At 38.9% G+C, this 17,700-nt stretch overlaps 1 protein-coding gene across 1 annotated transcript; it reads right to left on the reverse strand.

The window, feature by feature from the left end:
• Positions 1–4,746: 4,746 nt before the first annotated feature.
• LOC146467608 (uncharacterized) lies at positions 4,747–7,414 on the reverse strand. Its single transcript, XM_085125638.1, has 4 exons — positions 7,271–7,414; positions 6,723–6,866; positions 6,219–6,320; positions 4,747–4,881 (listed from the first exon to the last, which is right to left on the reverse strand). Exons 1-4 carry the CDS (start codon positions 7,343–7,345, stop codon positions 4,747–4,749), a joined length of 456 nt encoding a protein of 151 aa, XP_084981764.1. The 5' UTR covers positions 7,346–7,414.
• Between the last annotated feature and the right edge of the window lie 10,286 nt (positions 7,415–17,700).

The following is a 17,700-nucleotide window of genomic DNA, read 5'->3' on the forward strand; positions in this document are numbered from 1 at the left end:
TTTATTTAATAAAGACGTGATTTTGTCTTAGAGTTATTTTACAATCGATCGACAGCAGAACAAGACATTAGCACGTGATGACACTAATATCATCAACAGGTGTTCAATGCTTGACCTGTGGGTAATCCAGTGGCCGTCTGTATACTAGAGGACGCATTATCCGTCTGCCACGAACTTGGGCAGACATTCTTTGTTCGTCTGGTTGTGCATATCTAGTATAAAGACGGGCACAAGACGCATTATGCGTCTAGACGAACTATCTTCCACTGTTCGTCTTGAACGACGCACAACTGAAAAATAGTTCGTCTTGTACCCGGTTTATACCAGAGACGAATAACCAGAAGAACAACAAATGTTTGCCCAAGTTCGTCCAGACAGATGATGCGTCCTCTAGTATAAAGACGGGCAATGACTCGGTTGTTTGTTCACAAAGACGAGAGATGCTCTTCAAAGAAGAAGACAACTGTAAATCCAGGACTCTATGAGGAATTTCCCCCCACCGTCACCGGTCATACCAGCATTAAGCACAGTAGAAGTTTGGGAATAGGTGTGATGTGATGGCTGGGAGGCAAATAATTATACCCTTGTTTTTAGTTATGGAATCGCCAATGAGGATTAGTTACTTGTCTTAAAGAAATAAGGTTTTGAGAATTCTCCTTCATTTTAGAGGCACTCCTTTCCTTTCGTTATTTGGCGCGTCTATTCGCTTGGATCGTGTCTAAAGTTACAGGAGTCTTGTAGAGAAAAAAAGTTTATGGTATTTAATTTTTAGCCGCACGCCAGATGTTATTTTAAATTTTCAAACTATAATTTAGAATTAAGACATTATTTCCAACAATTTAACGTGATATGTGCTGTTAGAGCGAAACTTCGAAGCATAGATTCCATGAAAACGGATTTTGGAGCTTTCCAACTACTTTCAATAGAGGGTCCGCAATGGGGTTCTCATATCCCGCTTTCCCGCTTATTTTTTCCTGTTAATCTCGCCATCCCACCCACTTTTCAAAGACGTTTTTGGGTTAGTTATTGATTTGTTAAAAACTAATTTGTTAAAAAGTGTTGACGGGCCAACGCGACTCCTGCAGTTCGCAAAGAGATTTCTAATAAAGCCTGAACTGTACCTTAGCTCTGCTTAATGATTTTCATCTTGATCACGAAGGGCAAAACTCAAATATACTGAATAGAGGTTTTCGTAATGATCATTCTGAGCCGTTTAAGGAGACGTTTTTCACATGCCATTCACCCATTGGGTATGCTAGCTCTGTCTGACATTCAACGTAGAAGAGTTCAAGATTCTAAAGGTATTTATTCGAGATAACTTTTCTTGTTTGGCTCACGTAGTGCTTTGTTTAAGAGAAGAATTTTATGTTCTGAAACGTGGAGTGAATAGATAGTGTTGTTCTTGAGACTTGGTGGTTTTAGAAACCGACGCTTTGAATTTTGTACTTGTCACGGCCAGGGGTATAGACGGTACAATTGCTACTTCCGCTGGCCGTTGCATCGGAAGCTTGGCGTCCCAGTTCTAAACCCGCCAAGATTTCTGCACAGCCCATACAGCTATCATCAACACACTTTGCAATTCAAACTTTATTTATGCTGGTTCTTTAACAGTATTAGTATGACAGCGATGCATAATTGATCTAGGGAGTAATGTGCGATAAATCTATTCATTTTCTTAAATTAAATTTAAAAGTTGAAGACCTTTTAGCAGGCGAACGGGTTAAAGTTCAGTTACTAAATGTGGCCCTCACAGAAAATTTTACAATCTTCTATGCACGCATCTCCGGCTTGAAGTTTTCACCGACGGGCTACCAGTGCAATTATACTTCTTTCATTTCAATACCCATACATTTCATTTAGCGTGATCACTTGCCAATATGTTGCTCACTTAAGGAATTACCCCTTGTAGTACAGTCAACTCTCTCGTCAGCGACCACCCTTGGTGCACGACAAAGTGGTCGCTTACGGGAGGTGGTCGCTTACGGGAAAGATCAACAAAATAAGCCTAATGCTGGACTGATAAATTAATGACCTAAAAATATTACCCTAGCAGCTAAAGTTAGGCAAATAGAAACTAATTTATTTGATTTTTTCACATCTATTCATTCTTCTGACGAGACTTCGTGTAACATTTCTTGAAAATTTTAGCTTACATACTTTTAGAAATTGATGGTTCAATTGTTCACAGCCAGCATTAAAAGTTAACCAAAATTATGCTTTTGTTATACTTGCCAAAAAAGGTTAGAAGGAGTATTTCAAAAAGAAAGAGAAATAAGTGTTGTACAATTTTAAATGTTTCTTTTAGTTTAAGGTAAGTCAATGATTCCTAAACTGAAATAGAGGGAGTGTTTAATACTGAATTCACGATTGGAACTTATTCTGGATTAACACACAATCGCGCTTTGAACACTTAGGGCATAGTCTCCCTGATTTCACTTACAAGAAGGTCTGACTGAGTGAGCTTGTGTTCAATTCTTGGCTATCCGGTTAAAATTCAACTTATTTCTTAGCCTTCAGTTTACTTCTTTACTCTGAGAGAAAACAAATAGAAAGTACTTCTCCACAGATTTCATTCGAATGGTTGAACTTAAGGGTTTCAATCGGAATCATTATAATTATTTTCCATCGATTCAGGTAATGATTCCTGCCACACTTTAGGATTTCATCCCTGGACTTTATTTTATCCGCAAACTGAAAAGTAACAACCAACCTGTACAGCCGTAATAAGCAGCGCCACAGAAAAGTACTGATCAGCAGCTTTCATATAAGTTCTCTTAGTAGCGAAACTCATAATCCTTTTTAAAGTATCCAAACAAATCAGAAATTGTTATAAGCGATGAAACTTTTATGTTTTGTTAGTTTAATGTCAACGCGGCACTGAGTAGTGCTGAAATTAATGATTGCATGTAATTTGTGTTCGCCAATGTTATTATTAAAACTATTATTATTATTATTATTATTATTATTATTATCATTACATGTGTGTCTGCACATGTAAATCAGTTGCTGTAAGTCATTTCTTGACGAATCACTAAAAAAAACTAACAAAAGAGTGATTTTAGGGAGAAAATTAGCACTTTTTATCCACATGAAACGAAAACAAGATTGTTTTATCGGAACCATGTTTTAAGTACAGTGCCTTCCGTGCCACTGCGTCTACTGTGCATACTTTCTGCGCTTCTCTGAATGGTCCGTGAAAGTCAAATTTCTCAGCGGTGGTGCCTGCCAAACTCGGGCGGTTTATATCTACGCAGGAAAAGCAAATATTGGCAAGAGTATTGGAATCCTAAAAGAAAATTAAATGTGCTGCGCATTTTTCAGAGATAAGTTTTAGAGAAAATTCCATACATTATTTTGTATTTTAGCGCTTTTATAATAATATATGAAACAATATGATCAGCTCCCAGTTGGCTTGATAGCTTAGTTGGTAGACACTGCACCAGCATCGCAGAGGTCATGGGTTCGAATTCCGTTCAAGCCTGAATTTTTTTCAGGCTTTCTTTTCGCAACTGCTTAAGTTGCGTAGTAACTGCGAGGATCTTTCTTCTATTTGATTTATAATCATTGTTGCTTTAAATTATCTCTGAATAATGCGTGGTTACCCCTAATTTCCTCTTTGGATTCCAATAGAGTATGTGCACGACGGCCATATTGGAGGACTAAAACAATAGAAGATATTTGCATAAGAATAGAATATACTTCCCAAAGGAAACTCATTGTATTGTTTCGGTCCTTCAACATGGCCGTCGTTTCACACACTCTATTGTCCTTGCTAAGATCTGTTTTTCCCGCGCAGTAATAAATTAAACTGCGCAAAAATTCCTCTGTATTAGGAGGCACTGTTCGTTGACTTTTTTTTTTTTCTCAGTCCTTCCCGCGCGCTAACACGTGTTACCACCTTTTACTACAGAGCGCCCGAAAAAAAAAAAAAACTCTGTTCGGCCACGTTAATTGCGTTAATTGGTCCGGTGAGAGGGCAAAATAAGAATGCGAACACTAAACTTAAACTCTCGGGAACTAAGACGAGAAAAAGCGGAGGGCCTGTACCTTCCGATTGGTCAGTTTTGCCAGGTTTGGATAGGGAGCGTCAGGACTTCACGTTACGTCAATTTGAAAGAAGGCGAGCCCACACACGTGTGATACATAGGGAAACCTAGGTTATGTGATACGTATTTTAGACTATTACCTCCAAGACGGTCCTCAGTAACATAAAGTGCTCAGGTAGGAACAAAAATCTGCCTATTTATCTTTGTGCATTTTTGATTGGAAATTTCGCTTAGATCTTTTGACCAAAACACATGTAACGCGATTCCAGAAAAATTTTCAGAATGAATGAATCTTTGTTTTGGGACGAACTAAGGTCTCACTTGTTTTAAACCAGTAAGGCCAGACGAAATCTTGTTTGCTTATTGATTTACATGGGTCAGACCACGATACATGCTCGTCAATAGAACACATAGAGAAAGAGAGACAACAATAACAGCAACAACAACAAGCGAAAAATACGCGTAAAAGTGGGTTACAAACCAAGTGGCTTTATTTTCATTTTTATTTTAGTTGCTTACATTAAAAACTCACAGATCCCGTTTCTCTTCATATCGAACAAAAGAAACATTGGAAAACCTTACTTTGACCTAAACTTCATTAGGAGCGGACTATAGATTACATTTTAATTCCTGCCTAAAAATCTTGTCCTACGCAAAGGAGCTTCTTTCGGAAAGATCTGCAATAGCTGCAATATCTATCCTAGTTTGTCAGCTCAACTACAACTTTTGTTGCAAACATAACCGCATACAGGCCAACATACCCAGGCACTGCACTTTTTGCTGCATCTATAGAAACAGACCACTTTGCAGACCAATTTTTTGTCCCTTTTGATACCTAGAAAAACAAAAGTTTCGTTTGATACATTACTTAAGTGTTAAGGACGGTGTCTACTTCTTTTACTGCGCGTAAGGTCTGCGCATCTCGATATACTCGGGTGCCGCCTACTAATACAGGGATTTTTTGGGCGGTTTAATTATAAAACTATGCGGAGAAAGCAGAAATTAGTAAATGCTCTTGGTATATTGGAATGAAATTTGGGCGAATTTAGCAGCAAAAGCTTAAAATAAAAGGCAAATAGAGACCATCCAGACCCTTATTTTATATCCCGCATTTCCGAGCTGCTGTACATGTTGACATTCCTAAAATGCTAGCTGACCTTATGCCACACTTGAAACGACTGAGATGTTTATCCCCTCGATCAGAAAACGAAAGGGTCTAGTTTTTTAGTGCTGTTATGAACGTTTCAGGTTACATTTTGCAAATGAAAAGGCTTCACAGCCAGTCAATGCGAATTTCTGACGTGCCGTAATACCCTCCGAACAGATAGTCACTGTATGAAACCGTTGAAAAGGGCTCATGTCCAGTACTGATATCTCAGTCAATTCAACTTACGTTTCTCAGAAACCTGGAACTTCTACTGCATCATTTGTGTCGCTCTGGCCCACATCTCCCCCGGTGATTCGGTAAATTGGCAGATTGACACAGAGATCTGCCATCTCGTTGCTCAGACCCGAGCGGTCGTTGAGTTTGCCGATAATCTTCGATCAAAAACTAATGACGTCACAAATAGTCTCATTAATAAGATAAATCACAAAATCAAGAATATCTCGGGAAATATTGGAATGACGCTGCTTAAACTTGGCACCAGTAGTGTACTTCAGGTAAAAAATTGCCATATGGTCTATTTCATGCTCGATTGACGTTCTCACTTTTTGCCTTGATCAGACTCCGTTTACTCGCAGTGAGCTGGTGAGGAGATCGAGATGAGGGCAGTATGAGCACTTCGTGCGTTTCAAGCAGGACTGTCTGCCTCTTCTAATCTGGGACTGGGGCCGAGAGTAGTACCATGGCAACGTCAAAATGGGTGTCATTTTTTTATTCCCTGGCATACATTATTGGTCCATCGTTCCAATATTTCCCGAGATATTGTGGTTTATCTTTGTCGTGAAACGATTTGTGACGTCATCAGGTTTGGACCAAAATCTTGAATATCCCTGGGAGAAGACAAGATATTCAAAAAAAAAAAAAAAAAGAAAAGAAAAAGCCATTGTTGTTCCCTTTGAAATACCTTTCAAATAGGCATAAATTATTTTTCACTTCATATGCACTTCACCCGGTTGTCCTTTAATGCTAATTTATTACAAATGCCTTATGTACGAAAACAAACTAACCAATCTTAGAAGCAGGAGCAAGTCAGCTGGCGGAGGAATATTCCCAATCGAGTCGCTCAAGAAGCAAGATTTCCTTTCTGGCACTCGGATCATCGTCATGTTCTGCAAAATAAAAAAGTAAAGAAAAATTAGAATCGAAAAAAAAAACCTCAAACAAGTTGATATTGACCGTGAAGTCCAGTTAAGTCGAACATAAACTGAAATTGTTTGAAACATTGTCGTCAAAATTCCACATTAACCAGTCGAAATTCAATCACTGTAATCAGTGTTCCAGTCATGTTGGGAAAAACCAATTGGACTATTAAGTAGCAATTATTTATTTACAAATTAATTCTTCTCGTAAGTCTCCGTACATTAACAATTAATGTATTTCGAGAATTTGGTTAAAAATGACAAAACTATCCATTTGCAACTTCCTTGATTAATGTTTGCCAAGAGAGCTTGTGTTTACTGTCGCCTGCGAATTAGAACCTCACACGTTTTATAATTGTAGTAGGTTTTTACCCGGTCGAAGTCGTGGATAATATCCCCTGCGTCTCTGCCAGATGATGCCTCTTGTATGTGAAAAGTCTCTGAGTTCTTTCCAATGTCGACTTTGACCCGTTGATTGAAATCTCTTCCGTTTTTGGACACTGTCAATGAATAACCCTGCAAAAAAAAAAAAGATCACAGTCAGAAAGCTGCTGTAGCTCCTTAGTTCAGTTAATTACGCGTGCGTTTATTAAAAAAAATTATGCATTTTTATCTTATTTTGGGTGTTTTCTTTTTTTAAAGTTTCTCCAGTCCTTGAATTTACTACGTGAAATCATAGACCATTCTCGTGGTCGTGGAGTTCAATTTCTAATCGGTTTTCAGTCATTGTAGACATTGATCCTCAACGATGAATAATAATTCAGACAGATGAAATAAAATGAAATACAAAGAAAAATAAAAATTTTAGAAAACTGATAGATCCATCCAGCGTTATATATAGAAATCTGTTAACATAAAATGCATTGCTCCATGATTCCCATTATATTTGAAATCTAAAGGGCAAGAGTTAACGCACTTACTTTTTGAAAGGTTGCAGCTTGACAGATAAAAATCATCGGTGAAACCACCAGAAATATCACCATCAGACGGGGCATTGTAATAATATCCCTAAGGATGTTTACTCCAAGAGACACTTGAAGGAATGATACAATTTCGAGCAATAAAGCGCTACTTTTATGCAAGTTTGGCTATTGTGTCGCTAATAACGAGAAAATTTCGCCTAATTATTTATAGGCTGAGGAATAATTTCCTTGAATATTTTACAGCAACAAGTTTTTTGGCCTTGAAAAGCTAGTCCCGGAAGTTTAGATGAGTTTCACGTTTTCTTGGCAACTAAACAATTTATTGCGGAAGTTAAATCTCGAGGGAACTTCTGGGATAAAAAAATTAAAATCGAACAATTTTCAGTTCTGAAATAAAGTGTGAGTTGGGAGTCTAAGTAAACCTGGCCTGGAAAAAAATGGCCTTTGGACGAACGTTGATCAATTTGATATTGATCAATTATATATTGATAACTGGGACTTCTATTACGAAATTTTTGATCACGTTAGTAAAAAGAGAAGAACATCCCAAGTTTGAACTCTGATAAATAGTGAAAGACGACACTTTAATAAAGTGCTGCTGCGTCTATAATTTTCATTTAATTGACAGAAGTTGTGGATCTTATCAGTTATACCCCAGCAAAGTTAAATCCAAATTTAGTGCATTAATCAAGCCTAACTTTTTAGTGACTTTTGTCGTTTGCTGGTCACCTTGCTGGTGGATGTTCTAAATTTGTTAAGCAGAAGAAATCTGTGAAAGAAACAATAATCCCAATTCATATGTATACTGTAATCTTTTAAATTAAGATAAGAGTGAGTCATATTTTTGGCGAGTGTCTTTGGCCAACGACTGTAATAATTATCATTCCTTAATATAATAGTTAGATCGTGTAAATCCAACTTAAAGGGTGCGTTCCTTTGGGGTAATCCAGTTCAGGATCAATGATCCAAGATCACTGGGACCATGGTGCATTAAAGGAACCGACGAATCCACTCCCATGATCCAATATCACTTGGAACATGGTGCATCAAAGGAACCGAGGAAGTGGATTCGTCGGTTCCTTTGATGCATCATGATCCGAATGATCTTGGATCATTGAACCTGACCTTGATCGTCCAAAATGAACGCACCATATATATATTTATAGTGCCACTAGGAATGTTATCTCCAGGGCCAACCAACGTGAACATATTAGCCAATACTCAAAAAGTTGTCCCCTGTGTTTCCATATTATTCTGCGCCCTTTTAAAAACACATTTGTATTAGTATAGTTTGATCTGGTTTGATGCTTTAGCCGCAAATTTGCAGAAAGATTTAGGAAGAGGAACCTTAATTCCTCGAGTTTTCTAGCTTTTGTTGGCTTTAGGACAATGTTAACTGACTTACTTTCCCTTTTTAACGACTTATTTGCTCCTTCGAAAATGAAAGGAATAAGTGCGCCCTAAAATTTTAGCTGACATCATTAGTTGCCGAGGAAAATTTTAGGTTTTTAGTGACAACCAAATCAGGCATTCACAACAGATATCCACCGAAATGAGTGTTCATTTGATTGGGCACACTTTAGGATCTCATCCACAGGCTCAAACGTTAGACCATCTTGTACAGCGTGACAAAAAGCACTACAGGGAAGTACTGCTCAGTAGCTTTCAATTGAATGGTCACACTTTAGGATTTCATCCACAGACTCAAAAGTTAGAATCATCTTGTACAGCATGAAAAACAGCACCACAGGGAAGTACTGCTCAGCAGCTTTCATTTGAATGGTCACACTTTAGGATTTCAACCACAGACTCGAGAGTTAAAACCACTTTCTACAGCACAACAAACAGCACCACAGGGAAGCGCTGTTCAGTAGCGTTTATTTGATGGTATTACTTTGGGTATTTTTGGTTCTACAGACTCAAATAGATAACAATTACATTGTAAAGCATAATATATAGAAACCACAGGAAAAACTTATAAAAAAATAATTTTATTTGAATACGGCAGTCGCGCACTTAGAGATTTCACACGCATGTCCACCTTGCAATGGTATATATATTTGATCACCGCAACAGGTATAAATACTCCTCATCAGTACTAGTTTCAATTCCATTTGAAGTTTTAGTCTGAGATCTTAGAAACATGGACTCAAATGGCAACGCATGACCTTAAAAGCAGCACCAAAGAAAGAAACTGGCTAAAAGTCTTGTATTTGAAGATCCCATTTTAGAATTTCATGAAAAGACTGAAAGTTAGAACTTGCTTGCCCCTCATTTTGAACAACACCTTAGAAAATTGTTGCACGGTAGCTTTCACTTACATGGCCAAACTTTCAGATATTCTTTCCACAGACTCAAAGTGAGAACCATAAAAAAACTTTGAGAACAAAGACAAAGAGACAAAGTGAGAACCATCGTGTACGTTATAATATGTAAGCAGCCGCTGCAGAGAAGTGCTACTCAAGATGGCGAACGAAGATCGCTGTTCAATGCAGCAGTTAGAACCACCATGTAAGCCATAGGAATAAATTGCTTAATCCACCTGAGATTAAATGGTGAGCCAAATTACGTTTTTAGATAGATCGACAACCAAATCAAACTTTTTGACGCACTTTAAGCAATTCCTAACAGATATCCACCGAAATGATCATTTCATTTGAATGGTCACACTTTAGGATTTCATCCACAGACTCAAAAGCTAGAATCACCTCTTACAGTAAACAGCACCACAGCAAAGTACTGCTCAGTCACTTTCATTTGAATGGTCTCAAGTTTAGGATTTCATTTACAGACTCAAACGTTAGAACCACTTTGCACAGCATTATAAACAGCACGAAAGGAAAGCACTGCTTAGTGGCTTTCAAAAGTTCAATTAAATAATTTTATTTGAATACGGTAGTCGCGCACTTAGAAATTTCATACGCAGATCCACCTTGCAATGGTATATCTATTTAATCACCACAACAGGTAATTACTCCTCATCAGTAGCTTTCATTTGAGTTTTTAGTCTGAAATCTTAGAAACAAGGAGTCAAAAGGCAACGCATGACCTTACAAGCAGCACCAAAACTGGCTAAAAGTCTTGTTTTTGATGATCCGATTTTTGAATTTCATCCAAAGACCTTTTTTCAAAAGTAGTTTCATCGCTCAAGACAAGCTCACCATGTTTAAAGAATATATATCCAATAAGGCATTCAGATCAGATAACTCTGATTTCTCTGGTAACCTGGTTGATTGAGAAAATACGACTATGAATTTTTACTTTTTTTTTTTTTTTGATGCAATTCCAAAAGAAAAATAAATCAATCTCCAGGCCTATCGAATGGAACGAAAACAAACTTGGAGAGATTAGCTTTTAGTGAAAGCAACCTTGGGAATATAAAGCAGACTTTAAGTCATTAGCCGGAGTAAGAAAGCGGGATCCGTGATTCAAATGAATTTTCCTCTATGCTGTTTCTTTTCTTTTCTTTTTTTTTTTCTCATTTGCAAGACTATCGATTCTGTGGAAGAAATCCTAAATTATGACCATATAAATAAAACCTAGTAAACAGTACTTTCCTGTGCTATACTGTTTATTATGCTTAATGTTCCCAACCCATGAGAGTAAGTGAGACAACAACAGATTGTGGGATAAAGGGGTAGGGGAGGAAGCACTCCATTCCGGCAGAACTTATATACAGGTCAGGCTAAACTAAATTGGGAACCTGCCTCCCCAGAGGGCCGAGACCCCCGTGGGCAAGGCCTGTATCGAGTCCCCCCCTGAGGGCAATCCCCACTGAGCAAGGATACATCCTCCCCAAAGGGCCCCCCCCCTGAGCGAGCCAACAATCTCCCCAGAGGGCCCCCCAATGAGTGAGGACTTCATGTAATCCTTCCCAGAGAGCGATAATCCCCCATGAGCGAGGTCCTTATGGGACACTCCCCATGGGGCCAACAATCCCCTCAGAGCGAGGTCCTATCCTATCCAAGTCTATTTCCATGGTTACCGTAGTAACCAGTTGTGAATGGGGCAGGATGTTTTAAGACTGTGAGTCCATGGGGAAAAGTGTGACCTGTATTGGGAGCACTTCATCCCACAAATACACAAAGTGTATTCCCCATGACGAACCACAAGCCCTATTGTTGTCTCATTAGTTGTAGATATCCCTTATGCCCCGTTGCATGTGAGTTCACTAAGACGAAGAAAACCAAAAAAGGCTAGGGTCATCGCAGCCCAAAACATTATGGACCCTAGCTGCATATCTAATTAGAGTTAGAGTTAGGTACTGCAACAGTTCCTGAGATCTCTGAGGGAATTTCTGGGTGAACACACAACCGCATCGTCCGCGTGAAATACACGTGAGAAGCACTGCCTGCTCCACCCGTCCGCCGACCAGGAGCGAGCTTCTGAGATCTCCGTGAACAAAGAAAGGGAAGAGAAACAGCATAAAGGGCCGTTTCCAAAAACACCGTCCATAGAGGCCTCCAATCCATCCAAAAACGAGAGCCCGCGATCAGCGAATTACAGATCTGCAAAAGAAGGCACACGCACACACAACGACAACAACAACCACAAAAACAACACAGAACTCTGAACGCCTCCCAAGGGAAAAAGCAATAACAATAAAAAACCTCCATCATCATATCAAACTTAGCTCCGGGTTTTTTAAGGACCTTACCATGTGGCAGAATTTTATCTCTAATTGGAATGGTGCTCGCCTTCTGGCGAAATTTGTAATCATAGACCGCCCATCCCAGACCAGCGCCTGATGTCTTCTTTTTAGAAACTTTGACCACCGAGTTATCCAGGGATAGCACTAAGTTGTCTCCCTCATCATGAATTGATAAGTTTTTGGGGAGTAATTTTGAAAGATCAAAGAACTCACCGGTCTGGATTTCCTTCACGTATGCTGACGGGATGGCCTGGAAGGGCGCTCCATTTTGTAAAGAAGTGTCCACTGTACCCGGTGAATGTCCTGGCAATGTCGCTTGGATTTCTTGCGAGAGAGGCGATGATCCGAGGACTTGTTGTTGTTGTTGTGTTGGCAAGATGGCGTCGGCTGGAGCAAATGGTGAGTTCTGTTGGGCCCGCATAGCGTTGACCGCAGCTTTCGCAGCTGCACTTGCGATTCCTGTCGCCGCATCAGAGACAGCTTCTTGAACAAAGCGCTTTATGGTTGTCATTTGTTCATTTGTAAAACTTTGGGGGCGTTCCGAAGCGGGTGGGTCCGCCATCGGTGAAGGATTATTCCGCCGATTGTTCTGTTCGCCACGCTCGTCAGAGCCTTCTAAAGCAATACCTGCGTCCCTCAATCGCTCGGTAAGAACATTTCGGTTGCCCGTGACGGGGAGACCGTTAGTTTGGCAGATATCGCGGAGCTGTGGGAGCGAGAGGGCTTGCAAAACAGCAGTTCGGAGTTGGAGACTTCCCGCGGCTGTTCGGGAACGAGAGCGTCGAGGCGGCATTATGTGTGTTATCCGGACCAAAGATCGTCGAACCGTATAAAACCGCTGGTAAATCGCAGAGGAAACAAGAATACTATGGACTGAAAACTGTAGGACTGGTAGACCGAACGTGGAACTTGTAAAACACAGCTGAACTTGTAGAACAAAACTACACGTGTGAAGGTTTCATACAGAAAGGCACGATGAACAATGGTATATTCATGGTATTTGATTTCACGTGAGCACCTCGATCCCCATTGGTCTAATAAGATAACCGGATGTTGCACAAGGACCGGAATGACCTTTGGGCATTGGGATTTGACAGGTCCTGTCTTGGTAGCATATCACATCACCGGTAATCAAAACCTGAAGCCGTAACTTCATGGTTGTCACATTAACTTTAATTTATAATACTTATAAATTGGCTTGTACAAAGACGTTTTAACTTTTGATACTGCTTACATAATCCTAAAGTGTGACCATTGAGATGAAACTGAGCTACTGAGCAGTGCTGTCCTGATCAAATTTTGAGGGATTAGTTTATCAGTTGTGGTGCTGTTTGTTAAATGACATTGCTCACGCTTAAATTGGGAATTTACTCAGAGCAAAAAATTGAAATTAATACATGCAGAAAGATACATAAAATAAATACCTCTTTAGAGCTTAGTCATTAAAAATTAAGCGCCTGCGAAAAACGTTTCGATGTTCCAATATTTGCCATTGTACTGAAATCGTAACTGTTGAATAAACTCTTGTGAATGAATGCTCCCTCAAACTTTTTCCGTGTAGAATGTCACACCACTTTACTTTCAGCATCACTACAATCAGACGCTTTAATTAGCTCAATCGTCTTTTTCTTTTGAAGCCGACGTTATTGAGGTCCGCATAACGCTTGAAAAAGTTTTTAAAAGAACGCGACCGTTTGGTTTCCATGCCAGTGCAGCTTACACTTGCGTCGCTTTTACATGTGACCAATAAAATAATCATGTGCAAGGACAGTTTTTTTTAAAATAATATTACTCAGCTGGCTGGATATTTTAAAATTGTCCCCTGAAGAAAGCATCAGCATGTACAGCAGTAAAGACAATTTGTTCCCACAAAGAACAAAATGTCACCAAATCGGAAAACGAAATACATAACGCCAACAGAGGAAGAAAACAAAATGATATCACGAAAGTAGTGGTAAAGAACCGGCGCGTGGCGCATAGCACGGGCTGCGTGTATAACATAAATGATTTTAGTCATGATGTCTTGCATGAATTACAACGCTTGACCAGCTAAATATACCCTGCCGATAATCTTGAGCATCTTTCCTTATTTAAGGGTTTATAGTAGTGTGTTTTTAAAACCACTCCTACAGCTGATAAAGTTCTATTGCATGATAGCCGACAGAATAACGAAAAAAATGTTACACGACTAAGGAGGTTCCTCTTGGTATACACATTTTAACTATATACAGACATTTTCAGCGTAATGTATAAGCCTCTGTGTCTTGGTAATATCACAGCATATATCAGGGTCCCAAAGGGGGGGTCCCTGGAGCCCTGGAGCCCTGAAATTTCTGCTGTGGAGCCCGGAGCCCTATCATTTTACTGACTGGAGCCCTGATCCTTTTTTGGCTGTGGAGCCCGGAGCCCAAAGACATTTTGCGCGGAGCCCGGAGCCCAGCATTTTCAAGTTTGATCATTCGAGTTCCCAGATTGCATTGATTCTTGATTACTGCCTTTTTGTGTTTGTTTGTGCGTGTTAACAAATACAGGACTCGTATCTTAAAGATACGACACATTTCGTAAGGTTTATTGAAAGCACTAGGGTGCCTAGAAACGCTTTTGTAGTCTCAATGGATGTCACTAGCCTCTACACGAATATCCCATAGGAGGAAGGAATCACTATAGTATACAACGCATACGAGAACTTTCATGCCAATAACCCTCCTATAGCTACAAATTTCCTCAGAGAAATGCTCAGCCTTATACTGAAGGAGAACTCCTTCCAATTTAACGGGAAAGACTATCTTCAAACACACGGAACTGCCATGGACACTAAAATGGCAGTAGCTTTTGCCAACATCTTTATGGCATCTATAAAAAAAGGAGATCTTAAGGCAGAGCGTTAACAAACCACTAACGTGGAAAAGGTTCATTGACGATGAATTTTGCTTGTGGGATACAAACAAAGAAGAAATAGAAAATTTCATTGAGAAAGCAAATTTTTACCACCCTACCGTAAAGTTTAACGCTGAAGTCTCACAATTAGAAACAACATTCTTGGATACAAGTCTATAAGGGAGAGAGATTCGAGAAAGAATCGATTCTCGACGTGCGCACACATTACAAACCTACTGAAACATTTCAGTACACGAACTATAACAGTTGCCACCCAGCAGGCGTCAAAAAGCCCTTAGGCTTCTGAGGACAAACTCTTCTAAAGTAGTGTTTGAGGAAAAAATTAAAAAACTTTAAAACACGCCTGGCATCGAGAGGTTTTCCTAATAACCTGGTGGACAAAATCCTCTCCAAAGTTAACTTCGCAGAAAGAAAGAACGCTCTTACACAAAAACAGAAAGCGCACAAGGAAATCATTTACCCTTCGTGACACAATCTCAACCATCACTGCCATGTGTGAAAAATATTCTAATGGATAAATGGCATTTAATACAAAACCAGCTGCTACTAAGAGAGATATACAAGGAACCTCCCTTGATCTCTTAGAGAAAAGGGAAGTGGCTTTAAGACATGCTTGTTAAAGCAAAACTATAAAGGCTTTTATCAACACAATGTGCACACAGCTGGAGTCATGCAGGTCTGTCAACCCCATTTAAACAAGTTTAATATTTAATCCATTTTTAAATAATAGGAGATAATATAACTGGCTGCTTGAGCTTAAAAAAATTGATCGAAATTGCTGACTTTTTTATCTGCGTATTTGATTTAGCGTTAAAAATAGAATGTTTACCTATCAAGATTGTAGACCAGAGTGGAGCCTGGAGCCCTAAAGCAGACGATGTGGAGCCCTAGAGCCCTGAAATTTTCGCCTTGGAGCCCTGGAGCCCTGCATTTTTAAGGCCGGAGCCCTGGAGCCCTAAACCCCTTTTGGACCCTGATATATCAATTCATCAAACGTCACGATTCGAGGGAAATTGTCAAGACTTACCTTACAGCAGATCCCTTCTGATTTGTTAACTCTCGGCCAGGTATCAGAAATGCGCAAATAAAAATCGAACATCAACAAAATGGAATTCAAAGGAAGGGTCAATTCAACGGATACACTCTGTTTATTTTAAAAGAACCTTTTTTCATAAGAACGTTGAGGCTGAGATTAGCCAAAATATTAAGAACGTATTAAGAACATTCCTCAGGCTGAGAGTCGATTAAGAACGTTTTTATTTTGCTAATCTGTATATAAAATCAAGGTAACAAATGTAAATTAACCAAAATACGGGAATGTTTTGTGTAGTGTGGTGACACATATCTCGGTTTGTCATAATCAGCAGTTCTTGATACCATATCTCAGCAGGCAATGCTTGATTTACTGAAATACATGTAGTGTATACCATGTAATTTAAGAACATCTTAAGAACGTTTTCAGCCTCAAATTGCAAAAAAACATAAGAACGGTCAGCCTCAGCTCCAAAATTAGACGTTCTTATAAAAAGAACAGAGTGTAACAGTGTTAAAAATTTGCATGACCGGAAGATCATGAAATATTGTACAAATATTTATTTTTCTGGGTATTTTTTGACAAATGCGGAAGAATCAGTTGTGTCACTAAAGTACTGTATGATAAGTAGCTTTTGTTTAATTTGTATTCCTTCTCCCACTATCCTAAATGCGTTAAATGCTTCTGCGCGTTAGATGCACAAATCTTTTGCTAGCTATCTGTAAGAGGACACAAACAGATCCTTAGGTGAAGAAGATACTTGCGTAGAGCACAGTTTCTTCTGTTAAGAAATTAATAAGTTCTGCTGTTTGAGGTAAAAACCAAGTTCCCGTCCGTTTGAACAAAACAAACAAACCTTTTCAATTGACATTTACTTCTTCAGCAAGTGTGACATTCAAGAGTGACAATTACTTCCTTGGTGTGAAAAAGTGTAACTTGATGATAAGCTAGAGTGAATCCATACGTTCAATTTATATTTTTAAAAATATTTTTTTCTCAAAAAAAAAAAAAAAGGAAAAGAAAAACGGGGCAAATGATTTAAAATTTGAACCCTACACTTTTTGATACATCTTCATTCGAATATAGCACTTATAAAGGGAAAGTCCGAGTATCAAGTTATACGCGTATGTTTAAGGCACAGTATTCGGCTAGTAAATTCATTGCCTTTAATTTGACGACACAAATCCTCACTAGAAAATTAATTTTATTTTTCTACTAAAATCAACTTAAATTTTTCAATTTCTTTTCAAAAGAAGCGATACCTTTCATTAAAGGCAGGCAATTGCTGAGCAAGAAAAACATTAGCGTCACATAATACTTTCCACTCATTAGATCGCTCGTATTTCACTGGCGTGTGACCGACTCTGAATATATCGTTCATTCCAGGGACAGCCTGAAGAGTATCAATCTTTGAGATAAAACTGAGCGCACTTTCATAAATCCAAGAGAAGCGTGTGATGGCCTTTCAAATGCCTTCAATTAATTTACGAACGGTCAACAACTTGTGATCACACAGTAGTGACTGACTGGTTCCTAATTCCTCATTCAGAACTGAGAATAGAGACCTTTTCAGTTTATTTTCTCAGCCGAGTAGAATGAAATGGAGCGGATTCTCATCGCAGCGATCTTTTTTTTATTTATTTATTTTATTTTTTTTTTTGGAAGAATTTGATCACCGATCGACGGTTCAGTGGTTTCAAACAGCATCAGTGAACGTTTCTAATGAGTGAAATTATTTTAATCGAATGATGCGTTATTCTAAAATAAATTCTCTGAGTGATAAAAGATGGGGTTTAAAAGTGGAGTTTGCAGTACAAAATTCAGTTAAAATTACTAAATCGTAGC

The sequence above is a fragment of the Pavona decussata genome, unplaced genomic scaffold, assembly GCF_977016875.1.
Source record: "Pavona decussata unplaced genomic scaffold, jaPavDecu1.1 SCAFFOLD_134, whole genome shotgun sequence".
In the NCBI taxonomy this organism is placed as follows: domain Eukaryota; kingdom Metazoa; phylum Cnidaria; class Anthozoa; order Scleractinia; family Agariciidae; genus Pavona; species Pavona decussata.

Coding starts and splice junctions, on each gene's coding strand:
- LOC146467608 (XM_085125638.1), bottom strand. CDS start 7,345: ATGCCCCGTCTGATGGTGATATTTCTGGTGGTTTCACCGATGATTTTT. Junction 6,867..7,270: donor AAGCTGCAACCTTTCAAAAA/GTAAGTGCGTTA, acceptor TTTTTTTTGCAG/GGTTATTCATTGACAGTGTC. Junction 4,882..6,218: donor TGCTCCTGCTTCTAAGATTG/GTTAGTTTGTTT, acceptor TTGTTTTTCTAG/GTATCAAAAGGGACAAAAAA.